At 41.1% G+C, this 18710-nt stretch overlaps 1 protein-coding gene across 2 annotated transcripts; it reads right to left on the minus strand.

The window, feature by feature from the left end:
- On the minus strand, window positions 1-9025 carry LOC138948160 (uncharacterized). Of its 2 annotated transcripts, XR_011449910.1 has the most exons (4): window positions 8936-9025; window positions 6749-7116; window positions 4731-4876; window positions 1-200 (listed from the first exon to the last, which is right to left on the minus strand). XR_011449910.1 is itself a non-coding variant. In XM_070319661.1 (3 exons), exons 2-3 carry the CDS (start codon window positions 7110-7112, stop codon window positions 4830-4832), a joined length of 411 nt encoding a protein of 136 aa, XP_070175762.1. In that variant the 5' UTR covers window positions 7113-7116; window positions 8936-9025; the 3' UTR covers window positions 3811-4829. The 2 variants fall into 2 exon arrangements, 1 of the variants encoding a protein (XP_070175762.1); XM_070319661.1 differs by lacking the exon at window positions 1-200 and having other exon boundaries at window positions 3811-4876.
- Window positions 9026-18710: the final 9685 nt, after the last annotated feature.

The following is an 18710-nucleotide window of genomic DNA, read 5'->3' on the forward strand; positions in this document are numbered from 1 at the left end:
CCCCTGTGTTCGTTCATGAGGGCGACGACATCCAGATTCTCGCCACCATGGTCCATGCGGACTCTTGACGGGAGTCCAAAGCGTTGGGTTCCACCCAAAAACAGATCCCGAACGGTCTCTGACCTGTTGTTTCGGTGGCATGGAGGAAGGTAGTGGCCCGGCTAAAGCCATCGATTGCCCCATGAATCACCATTTTCCACCTGCAATATAACAAACAGAGATCCGTTTCCATATGTGATTTCACCACACAAATTCTGATTAAAGAGTTATTGGGAAATAAGTACAGGTAACATGCTCAGTAAATATTAAAAAGTAATGGTCAAAGTGCTTTTTCATGACCGAGAATCAAGACCATTATTTTTAATATATATATCATTGAGAAAAGGTGTGTAACCCATCTAATCCACCTTTCTTCAATTTTGCAAAGAAATAAACCAAGAAAAGCAATTGCTTTATATGACTTTTCTTCGTCATGTCCATAAGCCTTAATGGTCTTGTAGGTCTTAAAAGGAGGATTCCACTAACTGCTGGGACTCTAAAATTTGATAAAAATAAGCAAAATTTTGGTAATGTCTGCTGGTTAATAACACATACAATTCAGTGAAATTTAATAAAAATAACTGAGAAAACCGCAATGTAAAGCTTTTACAAACTTGACCCCACTGTGACCCCAAAATGTGACAGGGATCAACCAAACTAGGGTCACGTAGGTAGATTATCAAATCCTTCAAGTGTTCAAAGTTTCAAAGCTCAAGCTTCAAAAACACCTGAGATAACATCAATGTTAAGATATTTTGATTCGAACATGACCCCCTGTGACCCCAAAACTTGACGAAGGTCAATCTTCTTCTTCTTCAGCGTTCGACGATGGCTGTGTCTAGATTCTTTGGCCCGTGATGTTGACGAAGTGGGCTGTGACGAAGGTCAATCAACCTTATGTCTTCTTCTTCTTCTTATGCGTTCGTGGGCTGAAACTCCCACGTGCACTCGTGGTTTGCACGAGTGGAATTTTACGTGTATGACCGTTTTTACCCCACCATTTAGGCAGCCATACGCCGCTTTCGGAGGAAGCATGCTGGGTATTTTCTTGTTTCTATAACCCACCGAACTCTGACATGGATTACAGGATCTTTTTCGTGCGCACTTGGTCTTGTGCTTGCGTGTACACACGGGGGTGTTCGGACACCGAGGAGAGTCTGCACACAAAGTTGACTCCGAGAAATAAATCTCCCGCCGAACGTGGGGACGAACTCACGCTGAGAGCAGGCAACTGGATACAAATCTAGCGCGCTACCGACTGAGCTACATCCCCGCCCACAACCTTATGTCAAGTTGGTAGATTATCAAAACCTAGAAGTGTGCGTACTATTAAAGCTCTAGCTAAAAACACATCTGAGATAACATCAACGTTAAGTTTTTATTAAACGAACATGACCCCGCTGTGACCCCAAAATTTGATGAGGGTCAACGAAACTGGGGTCACTTCGTGAAATCATCAAACCCTAAAAGTGTGCAAAGTTTCAGAGGTCTAGCTGTATAAACTTCTGAGATAACAGCTCAACGTTACATTTTTTGTCCTTGGACAGACAGACAGCCTGCCCACAGCACACATAATTATTTTGATCAAGTATTATTCACTCAGCCAGTCTACCTGCACAAGCATGTGATTAATCCATGGTTGAAGAGTTCTGTGAAAATTGCGCAATTCTGCAAACTCTTTATAGCAGTTAATTTAATTTCGAATAAAATAAAGTACATAGTTGTTCTGCTAAGACAAATATTTTTGCGTTCTTTTCATGTTTAAGTATCTCGGGAAAAAAAGTTCTATTTATGAAGTGAAATATAATTGACCTACAGATTACTGTCTTTTTATTTGTACAAATGCAAAATGGGAACAACTCTATTTTCTACACAAAATATGAGAGTTACTTGCCTTGAGACCTTGTGTCTGGTACAACGTAGATTTTGATTTAGAAAACAACCAAACTTATGGATCTTATATTGGATTCTGTGTGTTGAAACCTGAAATGAATAGTGTAAATGCAGTATGTATGAGCTCTTTCCTCTTTCGAATATTTGAGCATTCAGAACTTTTCAGTCACCAAGCAGTGACCACACAGTGTGGTTTCTCAACCTATGAGCTATCGAGGATTCAGACTGGTTGCTGGGTGGTTATTTGTTAGGACTAGGTAGCTTGGTATTCACCGAAAAGTATTCCCCCCTCTGCTTATTTCTCTGTTAACTTGAAGGGGTGTTTATTGTTAAAAAAAACACCAAGCAACCAAATTTAAATAACCACCCAGTAGAAATGGTAAGGTATAACCAGAATATGTTTTGTATTCCGTGGGGAAATCATCAATGGACCAGTCTTTCATTACATATCCAGAAAATGACAAAATAAAAAGAAAAGAAAAGCAAATACTTGCACACGACTCACCTTCGTTACCCACCTACCCCTTAGAAGACGCCCTTCCTTTTACGATCCCAAACAAGACATTTTCAAGACCCTGTTTCATAGCTGCCAACCCCTGTGAAGCCCAAAGAGTAGCATTTTGGAACTTTCACCCAATGTCAGAGTTGCAATTGGTGTTTATAAGCGTAGCACTAGCATAATCTTAAATTTGAATCGCAAGCCCGCATTTAAAATGCCATCAAAAACGTTTGTAAGATTCTGAGAGCTCTACGACATTACAACCGTCTAAACATAGTTCAATGTCACATGTTTTCCTTCTTTGCCACTACTAAAGCAAACGTATGCAAGATTGTATGTTACACGCTTTAGGAGCATGGCAAGAACGGATTCAAACTCAAAATCGTCACTCCAAAAAAACATAAAATGCACACACGACTTTTATTTCTCCTGCTGTTATCGTTTCTTCTCTTTACAAATTCTTCAACGCTCAGAATACTGAAAACGGCACCCCAGACGACAGTACTGTTTCCATACGCGAATTTAACTTCCCTTGGAAAGTGGTTCGCTCAGGAGGCCTGTTTGTCTGACACTATACAAGATACAAGATACAAGATATTTATTCACCAATTTTGCAAAAGGATTTCATCTTGGCACGGCACGGTAAAAATAAAATAAAAACCAACCAGACACATATGCAGACACACATCACCATGCATGCATACATACGTACATTACACTGTCATGCACACACAGACACAACTCACACACACACACACACACACACACACACACACAATTATTTACATTCTCACACATAACCAGCCACATATCTACATCACAAATTCACATCGTCGCCTTGTAAAGGTAAAAACCATATCAGTTTAAAAGGGGTGCCAGTAATATCAATACAACATTAGTGAATACTAGAACAATACCTAAAATTTATAATCCATTTAAAAGTAAGTAGTACACGTAATTATTATCATTTAGTCAGATCATCACATAAAATTATATAATCATGATCTAGCCAGTTAGACAGTTTAAAACAACAGTATTAACAGACTATCACAGATCTACTCAAGCACCTGAACCTAGAGTCGCATTGCACAAAACTACTACCATCACAGAACTACTCCAGCACCTAAAAAATAAGGACCATTCCACATTGCACATATTCCCACTATCACAAGTTATGAGAACAGTAATGGAATGCAGTGAAAGGACTAAGTAACAAAAGAAACCCCCCCCCCCCAATCCTATAACTACAGTATATTACAACGTCTTAGGACAGAGTTCTGAACATAGATGACAAAGATTCCGGAATGAACAAACATTTTGCGGATGCAGACACAGAAAGACGTCATGAAGAATGCGATGCTTCAAAAGATACAGACTGTGACGATGACTGTGACGTCATTCCCATATACCGAGACGTCATTCACAGTTGTTCGGTCACTTCCGTCAAAAAGTAGATTTAGACAATCAACGTAATCTTGTGTGGAAGAAAACGTCTGTCACACAACCAAGTCGGAATAGCAGGTATTATTACCTATACACGCAAAGTCTGTCGAATTCTTCGGCAAAAATCGTTGAAAATGATTTGCCCGCATCGGCGTGGAACTTGCACCATAATCTTCACCACCCTTACGTTTCCCCGTTTTTATCCTGTCTCCCTCCAGTTTCCACTTCTAACACCGTCACTGTGCACAGCTTACAACTTAACAAGTGCATTGCATATTCTAATCAAATTCACAATTGGCGCATAGAGTCACCGGAAATGCGAATGCTTGCAATAAAATTCACGATTTGCTAAGCAAGTCACGTGGACAATATCGAGTCATAACGGAGTGGTTCCCAGCCATCGGTACTCGACTAGTTATGCAATGTTCATTGTTGATTGTCAAGCAATAAGTGAACATTTTGCACGCTTGTCATTTTTTTTTTTTTTAGCGTAGCAGCTCAGGGCTTAGAGTAGCAGCGTAGCAATTCCTGCAAAATCGGAGCATGCTGCGCCAAAATCGTAGCAATTGGCAGGTATGCTGTTCTCTAAGATATTCTGCTCATAACCTCTGTAAGTTTACCCCCATTATAAGACCTTATTATCTCAGGGTTATGTAGGTCTTAAAAGAAAGATTCCAGCGTCATAAAATAATGTTTAAGAGAATTCCTTATGCCACCTGTATCAATCCACTCAAATTCCATGTTCAAACTGGCACAACCCCCAACATCCTCCCCACCACCGGACACACTCAACATTCACCAAATTTTGAAAAAGGATTTTTTTGTGCCCAGTGTATGTATTTGTAGCTGTACTCACGATATCAACTTGTGGTATCCGTCTAGATGCCAGAGAGCGTTTGGTCCTGATACTTGGTACAGACGACGTCTCGTGGGCTCAACGCCAAAGCTCTGACAGCTACTCCACCAGGATCAACCCGCTGGATGGCTCCCCGTACTCTGTGCCTTTGTGGAGCGTGTAAGAATACAACTTATTACACTAACGTGACATACCACTCATGTCATAACAATACGATTCACTCTACATTGCATGTGTAAAGAGGTCTTGTCTGACAAGGACCTGATTTTTCACTGCCTCCAATACCGAAACAAGCGTCCTTCTTTGAACACTCGGAAGAATTTTAAGAACGTAAACACCACACCAGTGACATTTCCTTGCTTTGACATAAAAGATTACACGAGGCATTCGGAGAGATCCAGGTTCAATTTTTAAGCTTCTTCAATCTGGGCGCTTTGACAAAGGGACATTTACAGCAATGAACATGCAACAGTATGTACAGGGTCCCCACTGGTTTTTAGAAACAAAATTCCATGAGCCTCAATAACATTTTCCATGACTAGATCCACAGGTCGCCATTTCCGAACACGCAAACTTTTTACATCTTGTCACTGCCAGTTTTGACACTGGCTTGCTTTGCACTGAATTTGAATCAGTTTCTACGCAGTGTCTCTTTGACAAGCAAGTCAAGCATTTGCTACGCAGTCAGATTATCGGTAATGTTTGCTGGTCCTGTCATTTCACTAAACTGGACCAGCCACTGTTTGTATCCATCTGCACTTTCGTAAATTCCGTTTCATAACCGTCACTAACACTGTGACTTGACGAACTGTCATTTTTTTCACCGCGATACACAGTTCATTGCGAAGATCTTCCTTGGTAATTCGTTCCAATTCCGCATACTTTTTGTTGTCAAGAAACAACTCGAAAGAAAGCTGGCGTGCTAAAGGTTAATTTTTTTTCTTTCTTATTTATGTTAAATTCCATGACTTTCCATGACTTGAATTGAAATTCCATTCATGACTTGAATTGAAATTCCATGACTTTCCAGGCCTGGAAAATTAAAAATCAAATTCCATGACTTTCCATGACCTGTACGAACCCTGTATGTAGGATAAACAGAATACTACATGGCTTCCTGTTTGATACCAGTTTTACACTAGTGTTTTGAAATATTGTTCGCAGTTTAATATTTAAAAGCACAACTTGTGTAAAACTGGTATTTCATAGGAAACCATATAGTATTCTCTATGTGGACAACAATGTCACAGGCTTACCCACTAAAGTTCTTTAGGAGCTTCTGACATATTTGCCTTAAAAACAACATGCAAAATAACTTGTGGAATCCAAAAGCACCATGCCGCATTAGTGGCCCAATTAGAGCTGCAGACTATTACGCTTTCGATGTAGCATGCTACTTGTAAAACAGAAAATGCTACTTCGTTATACAGACACTCTACAATGTTCATTTGTTCCTGCTGCTGATTTCTTGTCTGAACACAGTTATTGCAACATTTGTGTCTTGACATATAAACATGTAGGTGCAGTGGATTATAAGATGATGCAATACTTAAAGATAAACACCATTTGCTACACTATAAATTCAAGATTGCTACACATGAAGCTTCATAGGGGCTGACAGCTCTGCATCATACACCTGCACATAAATCTTACTGACTGAGTTGATGTGTATTTACACATTGCACACCTCCCACATTGAAGTAAACCATTGAATATCTTCAGTTAATCGAAGTACACTTAAAGATGAAGTTCTCTCCATAGGAATACTGTGCATCACCCTTGCATGTAAGTGAACTCAAAGTACTATGTGAACAGAACAGAACCAATTCTGGTCTGTTTGCAACCGCATGAACGCAGGAAAGAGATCATTGTCAGATTGAATTACAATTAACATTGACACGCTTCCATTTGAAACTTTTCAGTTGTCATTGTGGATTGACGCCCCGGGCCCCAGATCCTGCGTTTAACTTTATCCTCGACGAACAAAACAACAGGCACCAATTGGGCGGCCGCCTCACCTGTGATTGTGTTGACCAGGTTGGCAACCGAGCCAGACAGGGTAGAATTGCTGGTACCGGTTGTCATCGATCCCGATGTTGAGGCGATGGCCTCACGATCACCCGAAACAGCTTCTTGCAGACGTTGGTTGTCTTTCTGGAGCGAGACAATGGCCACTTGGCAGGTCTCTTGCCGCTCCCCCAGCCTGCGTAGTTCTGCCAATACCGCGGCCAAAGCAGTGGCGCTTTCTTCCCCTCCTGCTGTGGCTGACTCAAACCCACCGGGTTGTCGCTGCGAGGCTGTCTGGTTGCTGGCCCTCGGCCGACCTGCAGCGGCTCGGGTCACTTCGGCTACCCGCCTTGACGCTGCCCTCCTGGGAGGCATATTCCTGTGCATAAAAAACCGGATATGTGAACACAGCCTTATTTGTCAGATTACTGAGAATTACACATAAGCCTTGAACTCGTCTGCTGCTCCTTGCAGGAGTTGACAACTCCTTCACTGTTCAGCCTGTAAAAGGTGTTTAATATCCCATACTTCTGAAGTTGTCACCAGATTTTGGGAGTCTGAAATACAAACCAAAGAAATTGATTAAAATCTGGCCCAAAGTACTTCAAACCAATTGTGTTTTCTGTGTCAAACTCAAATCCTGGCACCCAGTACCCCCACCAAACGAGTTTGGAATCTCTGAGGCTCAATACATTTATGACAAACAGAACACCAACAGGAAATTACATCATGGTTCTCTGAACTGTCACACACCAACATAATACCTGGCTAACAAATCCACATACTAACTAATGTTGGAATCTCTGAGGCCCTATAGCTTAATTTGACAAAAAGAACAACAGCGAACCATGTTTTTTGATTCTCTGAAAAATCAGCCCCACCATGAAATATTAACTAGCCCACGGTACATGTACTTTAACCAAAATAGTGTTTGTAATCTGTGAGGCACCAGCCAACACAAGTGACAACAGTACCTCCACAGGAAAAACATTTCCCGATTCTCTGCAAAGTCAAACAACACATGAAATATTACCTAGCCCACAGTACCACACCAAAATAAATTTGGAATCTCCTAGGCAAAATAACAGGTGATCGACAAAACAGTACTTCCACAGGAACCAATATTTCCTGATTCATTGAAATGACAAACACCCACCTAACAGGTAATTGACATACAGTACCTCCACAGGAACAAATATTCTGATTCTCTGAATTGACAAACGCTCACATGAAAAGGCATCGTAACACCAACATGTTCATCAGAATCTCACCTGAAAATTATTTCCAAGTACTCTGGAAAAACACTGATCCATACTATCCACCAACACAGAAACATACTGTTGAAACATGTCACCATATCTTGATTTGACAGAACACTCAACAATCGTGTTGATCGAAGAACCATTCCACCTTGAACTGGTTTTTAGACAAGGGACATCATCCACAACGAGCCTGTCATAAACTCGAGTTACTTCCCATCTACCGATCTGGTTGACCCCATTTAGAGCCTTCGATTTATAATGCCACCCACCCGCATCAAACAAGAAAGAAAATGTAAACAATTTGAAGATTCCCTGTTCCTATACCCGTGCTTTGTAAGCTGATCAGTCAAAACGCACAATGCAACCTGACCCGGCTACAACATTATTTAATCACACAAAAACCGACTGTGTTTATCGCCTGACGAAGGGACTTGTACAACCTGGCCTGTCCTGACGTTGCTTGATCTTCTTGATCTTGATATGTTACGCCAACAGGTCCCAAGCTTGGGAATATACGTTTGCTAGATGCACACCATCACCCAGGAAATGACGCTGCAAATTCAGGTAACGTAAACTGTTTTCCAGCGGAAAACATAAAATCATGGTCCCAAAATACAACTCTAGGGGAGTCCACAGTGCCCTGCCGAAGCAACGCATTGACCTCCATAGCTGCGGCGTTGTATGATGGATCGAAACGATACCTGCGAGATTCAAAACGTGGCATGAGTTGGCAAAGTACAACGTTGCCGACCCCCACCCTGGCACCCTGTATCAACGATACACATGCCAGAATATGTGAGGAAATCTCCTCCGGCGATCTATCACGAGCAACATCGTTGTCGCCGATCATCAAAACCAGAAGCTCTGGTGTCTCTACAGAAACCAGCGTCTGACCTACATACTTTACTATTCTAATATTCAGCACAGAAGAGTTACCTGAAGTACTGTCCCCTGTCCTTTCAGACGAGCTTGTATCATTAAGGACCCAGTAAGCTTGTTGGAAGCAGTAATTGGTTCCACCAACGCATCCAACTCTTGATTAGATATCCTGGAATACACCATGCGTTGTAGCATTCCATTTTCCCTGAAAATTGCCAAACACTTTTATTACTTGCGTTGTATCGATAAACGAAGCACAAGTAAGAAACAATAATAAAAGCAAAGAAAATAGCAACACGATATGCAAACATCTAACAAAGCCGAGCAAGCAGAATGACAGGTCTAATGAAAAACAAAGAGGTACCGATTCGGAAACAAGATCGCGATTCTTTCCTTCGCTGCACGACGCAAATCTTCTGTGACCTTTGACCAAACGTAGCTTCCACATTCGATCACCGTGCTCAGCTTAATATTTACAACAGAAAGCCGAGGGGGTGGAATACCGAGATGAACCTACAGAAATGTGCATCCTCAAACCTGACATATTCATCCCAACATTTAATGAACTCAAAAACACAGAAAGTTGCTTTCACACGCCATCTTTGATTGCCACTGGTTATCCGCACGGTACCCGTGTTTCAAAGATCACGCATTGTTTCTTCCATTAAGTCACAAATGAACAAGCAAACAAAACGTTGCTTACCTTCTTAAAACTTCTTCTGGCTCATTACCAGACTGCAACAAATTGACGCAATGGCGGGTCTGATCCAGTGGCGTCGCTATTTTGGAAGGTGCATGGCGCAAACCGGAAGTAGTATCTCCACGAGATTGTCGCTTTGCATGTCGTACATTTTCCGATTCAAGTTCTAATTTGTTTCAGCTGCATTTATTAAATGCAGCTGCATTTAAAAATAAATACAGCTGTATTTAAAAATAATTACACCTGTATCTAAAAATAATTACAGGTGTATTTATTTTTAAATACAGCTGTATTTACTATTAAATACAGGTGTAATTATTTTTAAATACAGCTGTATTTATTTTTAAATGCAGCTGTATTTAAAAATAATTACACCTGTATTTAATAATAAATACAGCTGTATATATTTTTAAATACAGGTGTAATTATTTTTAAATACAGCTGTATTTATGATTAAATACAGCTGTATTTATCATTAAATACAGCTGTATTTATTTTAAATTACAGCTGTAATAGTTATGAGCCAAACGGCTTTCCATACAAGACGTGCGTCAATCGCACGGCATTCCGCTCGAGACGCACCAAATCAACCAGCCAGAGCAATGAATTGGAAGGCACACATCCCGCTAATCTGTTAAGAGGAGTGAGAGCTGTCACATTTTTCATGGCTTTTTCACGGCTACTTCTAAATAAATTCTTCTCACATAATATGTGTGTGTGTGTGTGTGTGTGTGTGTGTGTGTGTGTGTGTGTGTGTGTGTGTGTGTGTGTTTGTGTGTGTGTGTGTGTGTGTGTGTGTGTGAGAGTAGGTGAAAAGCTGACGCGCGTCAGCCGCGCTGCTGCTGCCCCACTCACGCCATGATTTGTGTGCGATGGCCTTTACTTGTGTACACACGAATCTTCACCCGTCTTTGCTGTGCCTCGTGGCTTTCCAATGATAACAGTGGAATTTAAGCAAGCAATGCAAGCGCTTCTCGGATCTATCCGATGCGGTTTTGAGTGTATATTTGCGATTTGATCTCGCTTGACTCGTGCCAATGGAAAGTCTAAGTGGACTTGTGTTTGTTTCTGCACTCGTGTTTCTCGTTTGTGCTGCATCAAGCACTGCAGAAGGTAAGACAGCAACTAAGTTTTCTTTCATGTTGTGTTTTGCAGGTAGCCTACTCCATCCTGGTAAAACCATCTCAAACTCTTTCTGTCTCTCGCTCTTTGTCTCTGGCTCTCTGTGTGTCTCACTCTCTCTCTCTCTCTCTCTCTCTCTCTCTCTCTCTCTCTCTCTCTCTCTCTCTCTCTCTCTCTCTCATTATTGTATATATATGTATATAAGATTAGAGTAGTCCCTCTCTGGGCGAGGGCTGGTTGAAAAGAAGCTCGTTTATATTGCTTATGCCACAACCCTCGTAAAATAAAATTTGATTTGATTTGATTTGATCTCTCTCTCTCTCCCTCTCTCTCTATCTCCCCCCTCTCTCTCTCTCTCTCTGTCTCTCTCTGTCTCTCTGTCTCTGTCTCTGTCTCTCTCTCTCTCTCTCTCTCTCTCTCTCTCTCTCTCTCTCTCCGAGTCTCTCTCTCTCCCTCGTTCACATGAGGGCTTGTTATATCGGAAGCAAGGGCGAGGGCTGTAAATAATGAATAGCAACCCAACACCCAATAATTATGTTTAAGAGTGTTGTGTGAGGTAACATGTTTTAAAACTCGTCATATGTTTTTTGGGAGGTGCTAAATGTTTAAACAAATCATGACTTCACATGCATACAGACAAATAATTGTTACAAATAATGCCAACGTTTCATTAAAATACGACCACTATTTCACATTTGCTAGTCCTGTAAACACGATAGATTTGTTGGGGAAGATTGCTGTGCTACAGCAATGTCCAGACACGCGTGACTGCAGCATGTTTTGAATGAGCTTATGTATATGTTGAAGCAGTTTGCGATTCTTTCTTTTTCTTTTCTTTTTTCATGAACCCCCATGGGCTTTCTTGTATAAATCCTTTGCCTTGCCTTGCCTTGCATTGGTTAAGGGTTTAGAGTGGTGACATAACACAGGAACACCTGAAGTATGCAAAACACTGATTGGTAAGCTCGGTGTTTTCCGCCACGGTTAAATTCATTTTCATTTGTTCCATTGCTGGTAAATTCGGGTCGCTTCCTCCAAATTGTAAACTAGCAGCAACAGAGTCGCGTTACCCAGGGGTATGCGTGTTCAGGTGTAATCAGCCACCTGCACTTATGGCAGAATGACCAAGGTCTTTTACGTGCCACTGTGGTGACACGGGCTCAGAACATGGATACCGTCTATGAGTCTGCACATAAAGTTGACCCGTGTCCGTCCCGTCCCGGATTCGAACCTGTGACCATAAGATCACAAGCCCAGTGCTCAACCAAATGAGCTACCGGGCCCCACTTTCACCAGTCGTCGGAGGGAGAGTTCTCTTATCGCCCTACGATTTCACCTTATTCTAGCGCACATTTGAGTCAAAAAGTCAATCAATCAATCAATCAATCAATCAATGAGTCTTATATCGCGCATATTCCGTGGGTACAGTTCTAGGCGCTCTGCAGTGATGCCGTGTGAGATGAAATTTTATACGGCCAGTAGATTGCAGCCATTTCGGCGCATATTTACCTTTCACGGCCTATTATTCCAAGTCACACGGGTATAGGTAGACAATTATTAACTGTGCCTAAGCAATTTTGCCAGGAAAGACCCTTTTGTCAATCGTGGGATCTTTAACGTGCACACCCAATGTAGTGTACACGGGGGGTGGTTCGGACACCGAAGAGAGTCTGCACACAAAGTTGACTCTGTGAAATAAATTTCCGCCGAACCTGTGATCGAACTCACGCTGACAGCGGCCAACTGAATACAAATCCAGCGCGCTACCAACTGAGCTATATCCCCGCACCGTAGCTTACACACCCTTACACAGTTTGTGTCTTGTACAATCAATTCAAAAGTAAGATCGTTCCCTTCTGCATTCATTGGAAATGGTAAAATGGTCCTGAAAGGTCGCATGCGTTTTTAAATTACTGAGGAATATTAATGCTACTGTTGTCTATCTCCGGGACGAATTTGATGTCCTGATATTATGTCAGATTATACGTTTGCTTCGATCTTCAGCTAGACTGCAAGACCCGGGTATGCTGTTAAGAACCATTGCAAGTAGAAATTGTTAAAATGACAATGATCATTGAGATGTGATTTGTCTGTGTTTTATGTGATTTTAAGTTATTCATGCGAGAAGGCATTACGATTTGGCGTTTCGTGTGAAGCCACAGATGATTTTAATTTGTGCTAAAATAATAAGACTGTTGTGCTGAAACAATGAAAGCATAGATGGAGGGTACAGTATCAATGTCGCGTATGTTTGAGATCATGTTTTATTGTGCAATTTGTTATTTATTGATATGTGTGTGACTGCACTATAAATGATGTTTTGTTGTTGTATTTTCGTCCAATGATTGTACAGCGCTTTGAGCAGGGATAACCCTAGATACATGCGCTTAATAGATCAATTGCATTATTATTTAAGTTATTGAGACATCCCAGTGCACTAAGGGATTTATAGAGCAAATCGAGAAAATTCATTATTGAACGAAGCGCATAGCGCTGAGTTCAATAATTATTTTCGAGATTTGCTCTATAAATCCCTTAGTGCACTGGGATTGTTTCAATAACGATATTGTCAGTACCGCCAGAGAAAAAAGAAGATTCAAAACGCACACTTTGCTACGCGCATTTGGATAGGCGTAACTGTGTGGTCAGGTAGGATCTACTTTTATGTGGGCTGTCTGAAGTGTGTCGTGCGTTCGTCACACGCAAACTCTTGTTTTAATTTCTGTTGGTAAATTCCAGTGTAGCGTTAAGCTAAAAAGTGATGATCTTTCATAGAGACCTCATTTTAACTCGGAGAAAGGACTATGCTCTTAATTATTTGCGATTCGAAACCTTCATCGAGCTTCGATAGACTTGACTGTGCAGAGTTTTGCCCCTTTGCCAAGGTCGACGGAAAGCACATTTTCAAAATAAATGATTCTCGAGTGGTATCTTCACTCATCGGGGAGTCTGGTACTAAATATGAACGGTAAGAATGCTCTGAACCCTACACGTATTATATACCCATCGTTTTATCGTTCACATTTGCCCAACATGTTAATTTGCTGAACGGGATTTATGTCGTCTGCTAGTGCTACGCACTGCACTGAGTTTCATTTCAAAAACAAAAATTGCTCGTCTCGTTGCACTGAGTCTGCAAGCACGAGGCAGGCTGGTCTTATATATATGGTAAGAACGTTCTAAACCCTACACGTTTTCGATTCCGATTCTTCTTGCCTTGAAATAATAATTCGGAAACCATTCATTTACTGAACAGATGCAGTCGTATATCAGTGTAGTCTGCTACGCCGGCCGGTGCTGATCTAGCTGCTAGTCTACGTTATCGAAATAACACTTGTGTTTTCTGTTAGCTGCTGGGATTTGTATACTAACTCATCATTTGGTAATGTGGATAATAAGCTACATGCCACTAACATGGCATGATTATGAGAGGAATCTTCGCAAGTCGAAACTGAAAAATTAGACACAGCAGGTTCTATTTTTAGATTAGTGGCAACTGTAGGCGGCACAGGCGCATGCAATCTGTCAGAAAAAACCCACTTCTGCTTTTAATTAAAAAGCAGGAAATTTATGGTCATAATCATTGGTATTGTGGAGAATATAAGCTACATGTCATTAATTAATTCTGAGGATGAGAGTACAGTCTCGCTTTGGCAAAGGGTGTAAGAATACGCTCTGTGAAAAAGTTAGCGCACTCCAAGAGTGCGCTAACAGATTTAGCGCATCGCCATTAGCCAATCAACTGGTTCACATCAGTCATGTGACACCAGTACTTACTGACAATTATTATTATTATTATTATTATTATTATTATTATTATTATTATTATTATTATTTAAGTTATTGAGACATCCCAGTGCTCTAAGGGATTTATAGAGCAAATCGAGAAAATTCATTATTGAACATAGCGCTGAGTTCAATAATTATTTTCGAGATTTGCTCTATAAATCCCTTAGTGCACTGGGATTGTTTCAATAACGATATTGTCAGTACTGCCAGAGAAACAAGAGGCGAAGCCATCAAGGCTCACGTAAGAAATCGACAAACAGTAACACACACCCACACACACACACACACACACACACACACACACACACACACACACACACACACACACACACACACACACACACACACACACACACACACACACAGAAAGAGCATAGGTGAAACTGTGCAAGAAAGCGAGACACTAGATCTAGATCTGTCTGTCTGCATGTAGCCTACTTACAGGGACACGACTGCCAACTAGTCTCGGCCCGCTCAAAATAATAATGACCGAGACTTTCAGTACTTCCTTCGCGTGACGTCTAACCCTCTTACGTCATAATGTGACGTCAATGTAATGTGACGTCTTCAAATGTTAGAGTTTCTACCACAGACATACACACGCACGCACGCACATACGCACGCACGCACAGACAGACAAAGTTACGATCGCATAGGCTACACTTACGTGAGCCAAAAAGAAGATTCAAAACGCACATTTTGCAACGCGCATTTGGATAGGCGTAACTGTGTGGTCAGGTTTGTGTCACTGGATCTACTTTTGTGTGGGCTGTCTCAAGTGTGTCGTGCTTTCGTCACACGCAAACTCTTGTTTTAATTTCTGTTGGTAAATTCCAGTGTAGCGTTAAGCTAAAAAGTGATGATCTTTCATAGAGACCTCATTTAAACTCGGAGAAAGGACTGTGCTCTCAGTTATTTGCGATTCGAAACCTTCATCGAGCTTCGACAGATTGACTGTGCAGAGTGTTGCCCCTTGAATTGACTCCGGCCAAGGCCACGGTTAGCAGACTCGGATTTTCAAAGTTAATGTGGTATGTTTCTCGTGTTGTATCTTCACTCATCGGGGAGACTGGTACTATTATATATGAACCGTAAGAATGCTGTGAACCCTACACGTATTATGTCCCCATCGTTTGTTTGTTCACATTTGCCCAACATGTTAATTTGCTGCGAGGTTTATGTCGTCTGCTAGGGCGGCTAGGGCAAGCGAACCACGGCACTGCACTGCAGTCTCATTAATTTTCAAAAACAACAATTGCTCGTCTGCACGCATGAGGCAGGCTGGTAATAAGTTTTATACATGGTAAGAACGTTCTTAACCCTACACGTTTTCGATTCCGATTGTTGTTGCCTTGAAATAATAATTCGGAAACCATTCATTTATTGAACTGATGCAGTCGTATTTCAGTGTAATCTAGTCTGCTACGTATATATTTCAAATGCTGATCTAGTTCAGTGGTACGTTATCGGAATAACACTTGTGTTTTCTCTTAGCTGCTGGGAATTGTATACTAACTCATCATTTGGTAATGTGGATAATAAGCTACGGCATAATTATGAGAAGATTCTTAGCAAGTCGAAACTGAAAAATAGACACAGCGGGTTCTATTTTTAGATCAGTGGCAACTGTGGCACAGGCACATGCAATCTGTCAGAAAAAAACCACTTCTGCTTTAATTGAGAAGCAGGAAATTTATGGTATTTTGGTATTGTGGAGAATATAAGCTACATGTCATTAATTAATTCTGAGGATGAGAGCACAGTCTCGCTTAGGCAAAGGGCGGAAGAATACGCTCTGTGGAAAAGTTAGCGCACTCCAAGAGTGCGCTAACAGTTTTAGCTCATCGCCATTAGCCAATCAACTGATTCACATCAGTCATGTGACACCAGTACTTACTGACAATTATTATTATTATTATTATTATTATTATTATTATTATTATTATTATTATTATTATTATTTAAGTTATTGAGACATCCCAGTGCACTAAGGGATTTATAGAGCAAATCGAGAAAATTCATTATTGAACGAAGCGCATAGCGCTGAGTTCAATAATTATTTTCGAGATTTGCTCTATAAATCCCTTAGTGCACTGGGATTGTTTCAATAACGATATTGTCAGTACCGCCATAGAAAAAAGAAGATTCCAAATGCACATTTTGCAACGCGCATTTGAATAGGCATAACTGTGTGGTCAGGTCGTGCACAGTAAAGATCTACTTTTGTGTGGGGTGTCTCAAGTGTGTCGTGCTTTCGTCACACGCATTTTAATTTCTGTTGGTAAATTCCAGTGTAGCGTTAATCTGAACAGTGATGATCTTTCAGAGAGACCTCATTTGAACTCGGAGAAAGGCTCTTCATTATTTGCGATTCGAAAGGTCCAGTCGAGCTTCGACGGATTGACTGTGCGGAGTGACTCCCCTTGAATTGACTCAAAGCGGGACTCGACTGTTCGCACATTTTCAAAACAAATGTGGCATATTTCTCGTGTTGTATTTTCACTCACCGGGGAGTCTGGTACTAAATATGAACGGTAAGAATGCTCTGAACCCTACACGTATTATATCCCCATCGTTTTTTCGTTCACATTTGCCCAACATGTTAATTTGCTGAGCGGGGTTAATGTCGTCTGCTAGGCTACCTGCCAACCTGGGCAATGGAACGACTGCAGTCTGCACTGAGTCTGTACGCATGAGGCAGGCTGCTAATAAATCTTATATATGGTAAGAACGTTCTGAACCTTACACGTTTTCGATTACGATTGTTCTTGCTTTGAAATAATAATTCTGAAACTATTCATTTACTGAACTGATGTAGTCGTATTTCTGTGTTGTCTGCTACAGAGTCGATCGAGTCAGTCTTCCAAACTTGTCTAGCTGGTGCGTTATCGGAATAACACTTGTGTTTTCTGTTCGCCGCTGGGAATTGTATACTAACTCATCATTTGGTAATGTGGATGATAAGCTACATGCCACTAACACGGCATATGAGAAGAATCTATGCAAGTCGGCGAAAATTAGATGAAACACAGCGGCTTCTATTTTTTAGATCACTGGCACTGGCACAGGCACATGCAATCTGTCAGAAAAAAAACCCACTTCTGCTTTAATTGAGAAGCAGGGAATTTATGGTCATTTGGTATTGTGGAGAATATAAGCTACATGTCATTAATTAATTCTGAGGATGAGAGCACAGTCTTGCTTAGGCAAAGGGCGCAAGAATACGCTCTGTGGAAAAGTTAGCGCACTCCAAGAGTGCGCTAACAGTTTTAGCGCATCGCCATTAGCCAATCAACTGGTTCACATCAGTCATGTGACACCAGTACTTACTGACAATTATTATTATTATTATTATTACTATTATTAACTGTTTTGAAAAGAAAGACAAAAAAGTATTAAATGTATCGCCATTTTACAAGCTTATATAACTAAATGCATTTCAATGCCTAATAAAGACTGAACGTTAGGTACAGTTCATAATAATAAAAGTGACAGCGTATGCAGGGCGATCCACAGAGATCGGTTCTCTCCACTCTTTACACATTAACTATAAATAGTGACGTGTGTACGTGTGTGTGTGTGTGTGTGTGTGTGTATGTGTGTGTGTGTTTGTGTGTGTGTGTGTGTGTGTGTGTGTGTGTGTGCTCTACAGAGCCAGTGCTGGAAGACATACGCTTGGTGGACGGCAGCCAGCCCTATGAAGGACGGGTGGAACTGTTGGTCAACGGAACATGGGGCACCATCTGTGACGACGGATGGGGCGATCAAGATGCCCACGTTGTCTGTCGTCAGCTGGGTTATGATCCGTAAGCCTTTCAGCCCGTCATAATTTTCTTGTATAGCCCATCCCCTCTTCTGCAGTTTATTCTGTTTATCTATAACCACCTAACCAAATAGAAACAAATTTGTCAGGATTTATAAGCGGTGTGGCAGCGTAGAAGCCCCTTTTATCGATGCAAGCTTTCACATTTTTAAACAAGACATAAACTATGTTACGCGTATGGACAATGTGTAACATAAATCATGCTTGAGAAAAAGTTATGTACTGTTGTTAACAGGATGTTTTCAATGTAAATCTTACAAATTATCGCACATCAGCGGTGTCATGTTTAGGGGGTTGTCAGATTCGTTTTGGGATTGAGCTGTTGCGTTGTCTCCAACTACTCAATGTCTAATATTTTTAATTTATCAATTTGTTTTTCTATGAGCTTTGGAAATAAA

The sequence above is a fragment of the Littorina saxatilis genome, linkage group LG15, assembly GCF_037325665.1.
Source record: "Littorina saxatilis isolate snail1 linkage group LG15, US_GU_Lsax_2.0, whole genome shotgun sequence".
NCBI classification, from domain to species: Eukaryota; Metazoa; Mollusca; class Gastropoda; order Littorinimorpha; family Littorinidae; genus Littorina; species Littorina saxatilis.

Excerpts from the sequence above, each read along its gene's own strand:
- LOC138948160 (XM_070319661.1), bottom strand. The coding sequence starts at position 7,112 with ATGCCTCCCAGGAGGGCAGCGTCAAGGCGGGTAGCCGAAGTGACCCGA. Across the intron at positions 4,877-6,748 it reads CCTGGTCAACACAATCACAG|GCACAGAGTACGGGGAGCCA; the intron begins GTGAGGCGGCCG and ends CGCTCCACAAAG.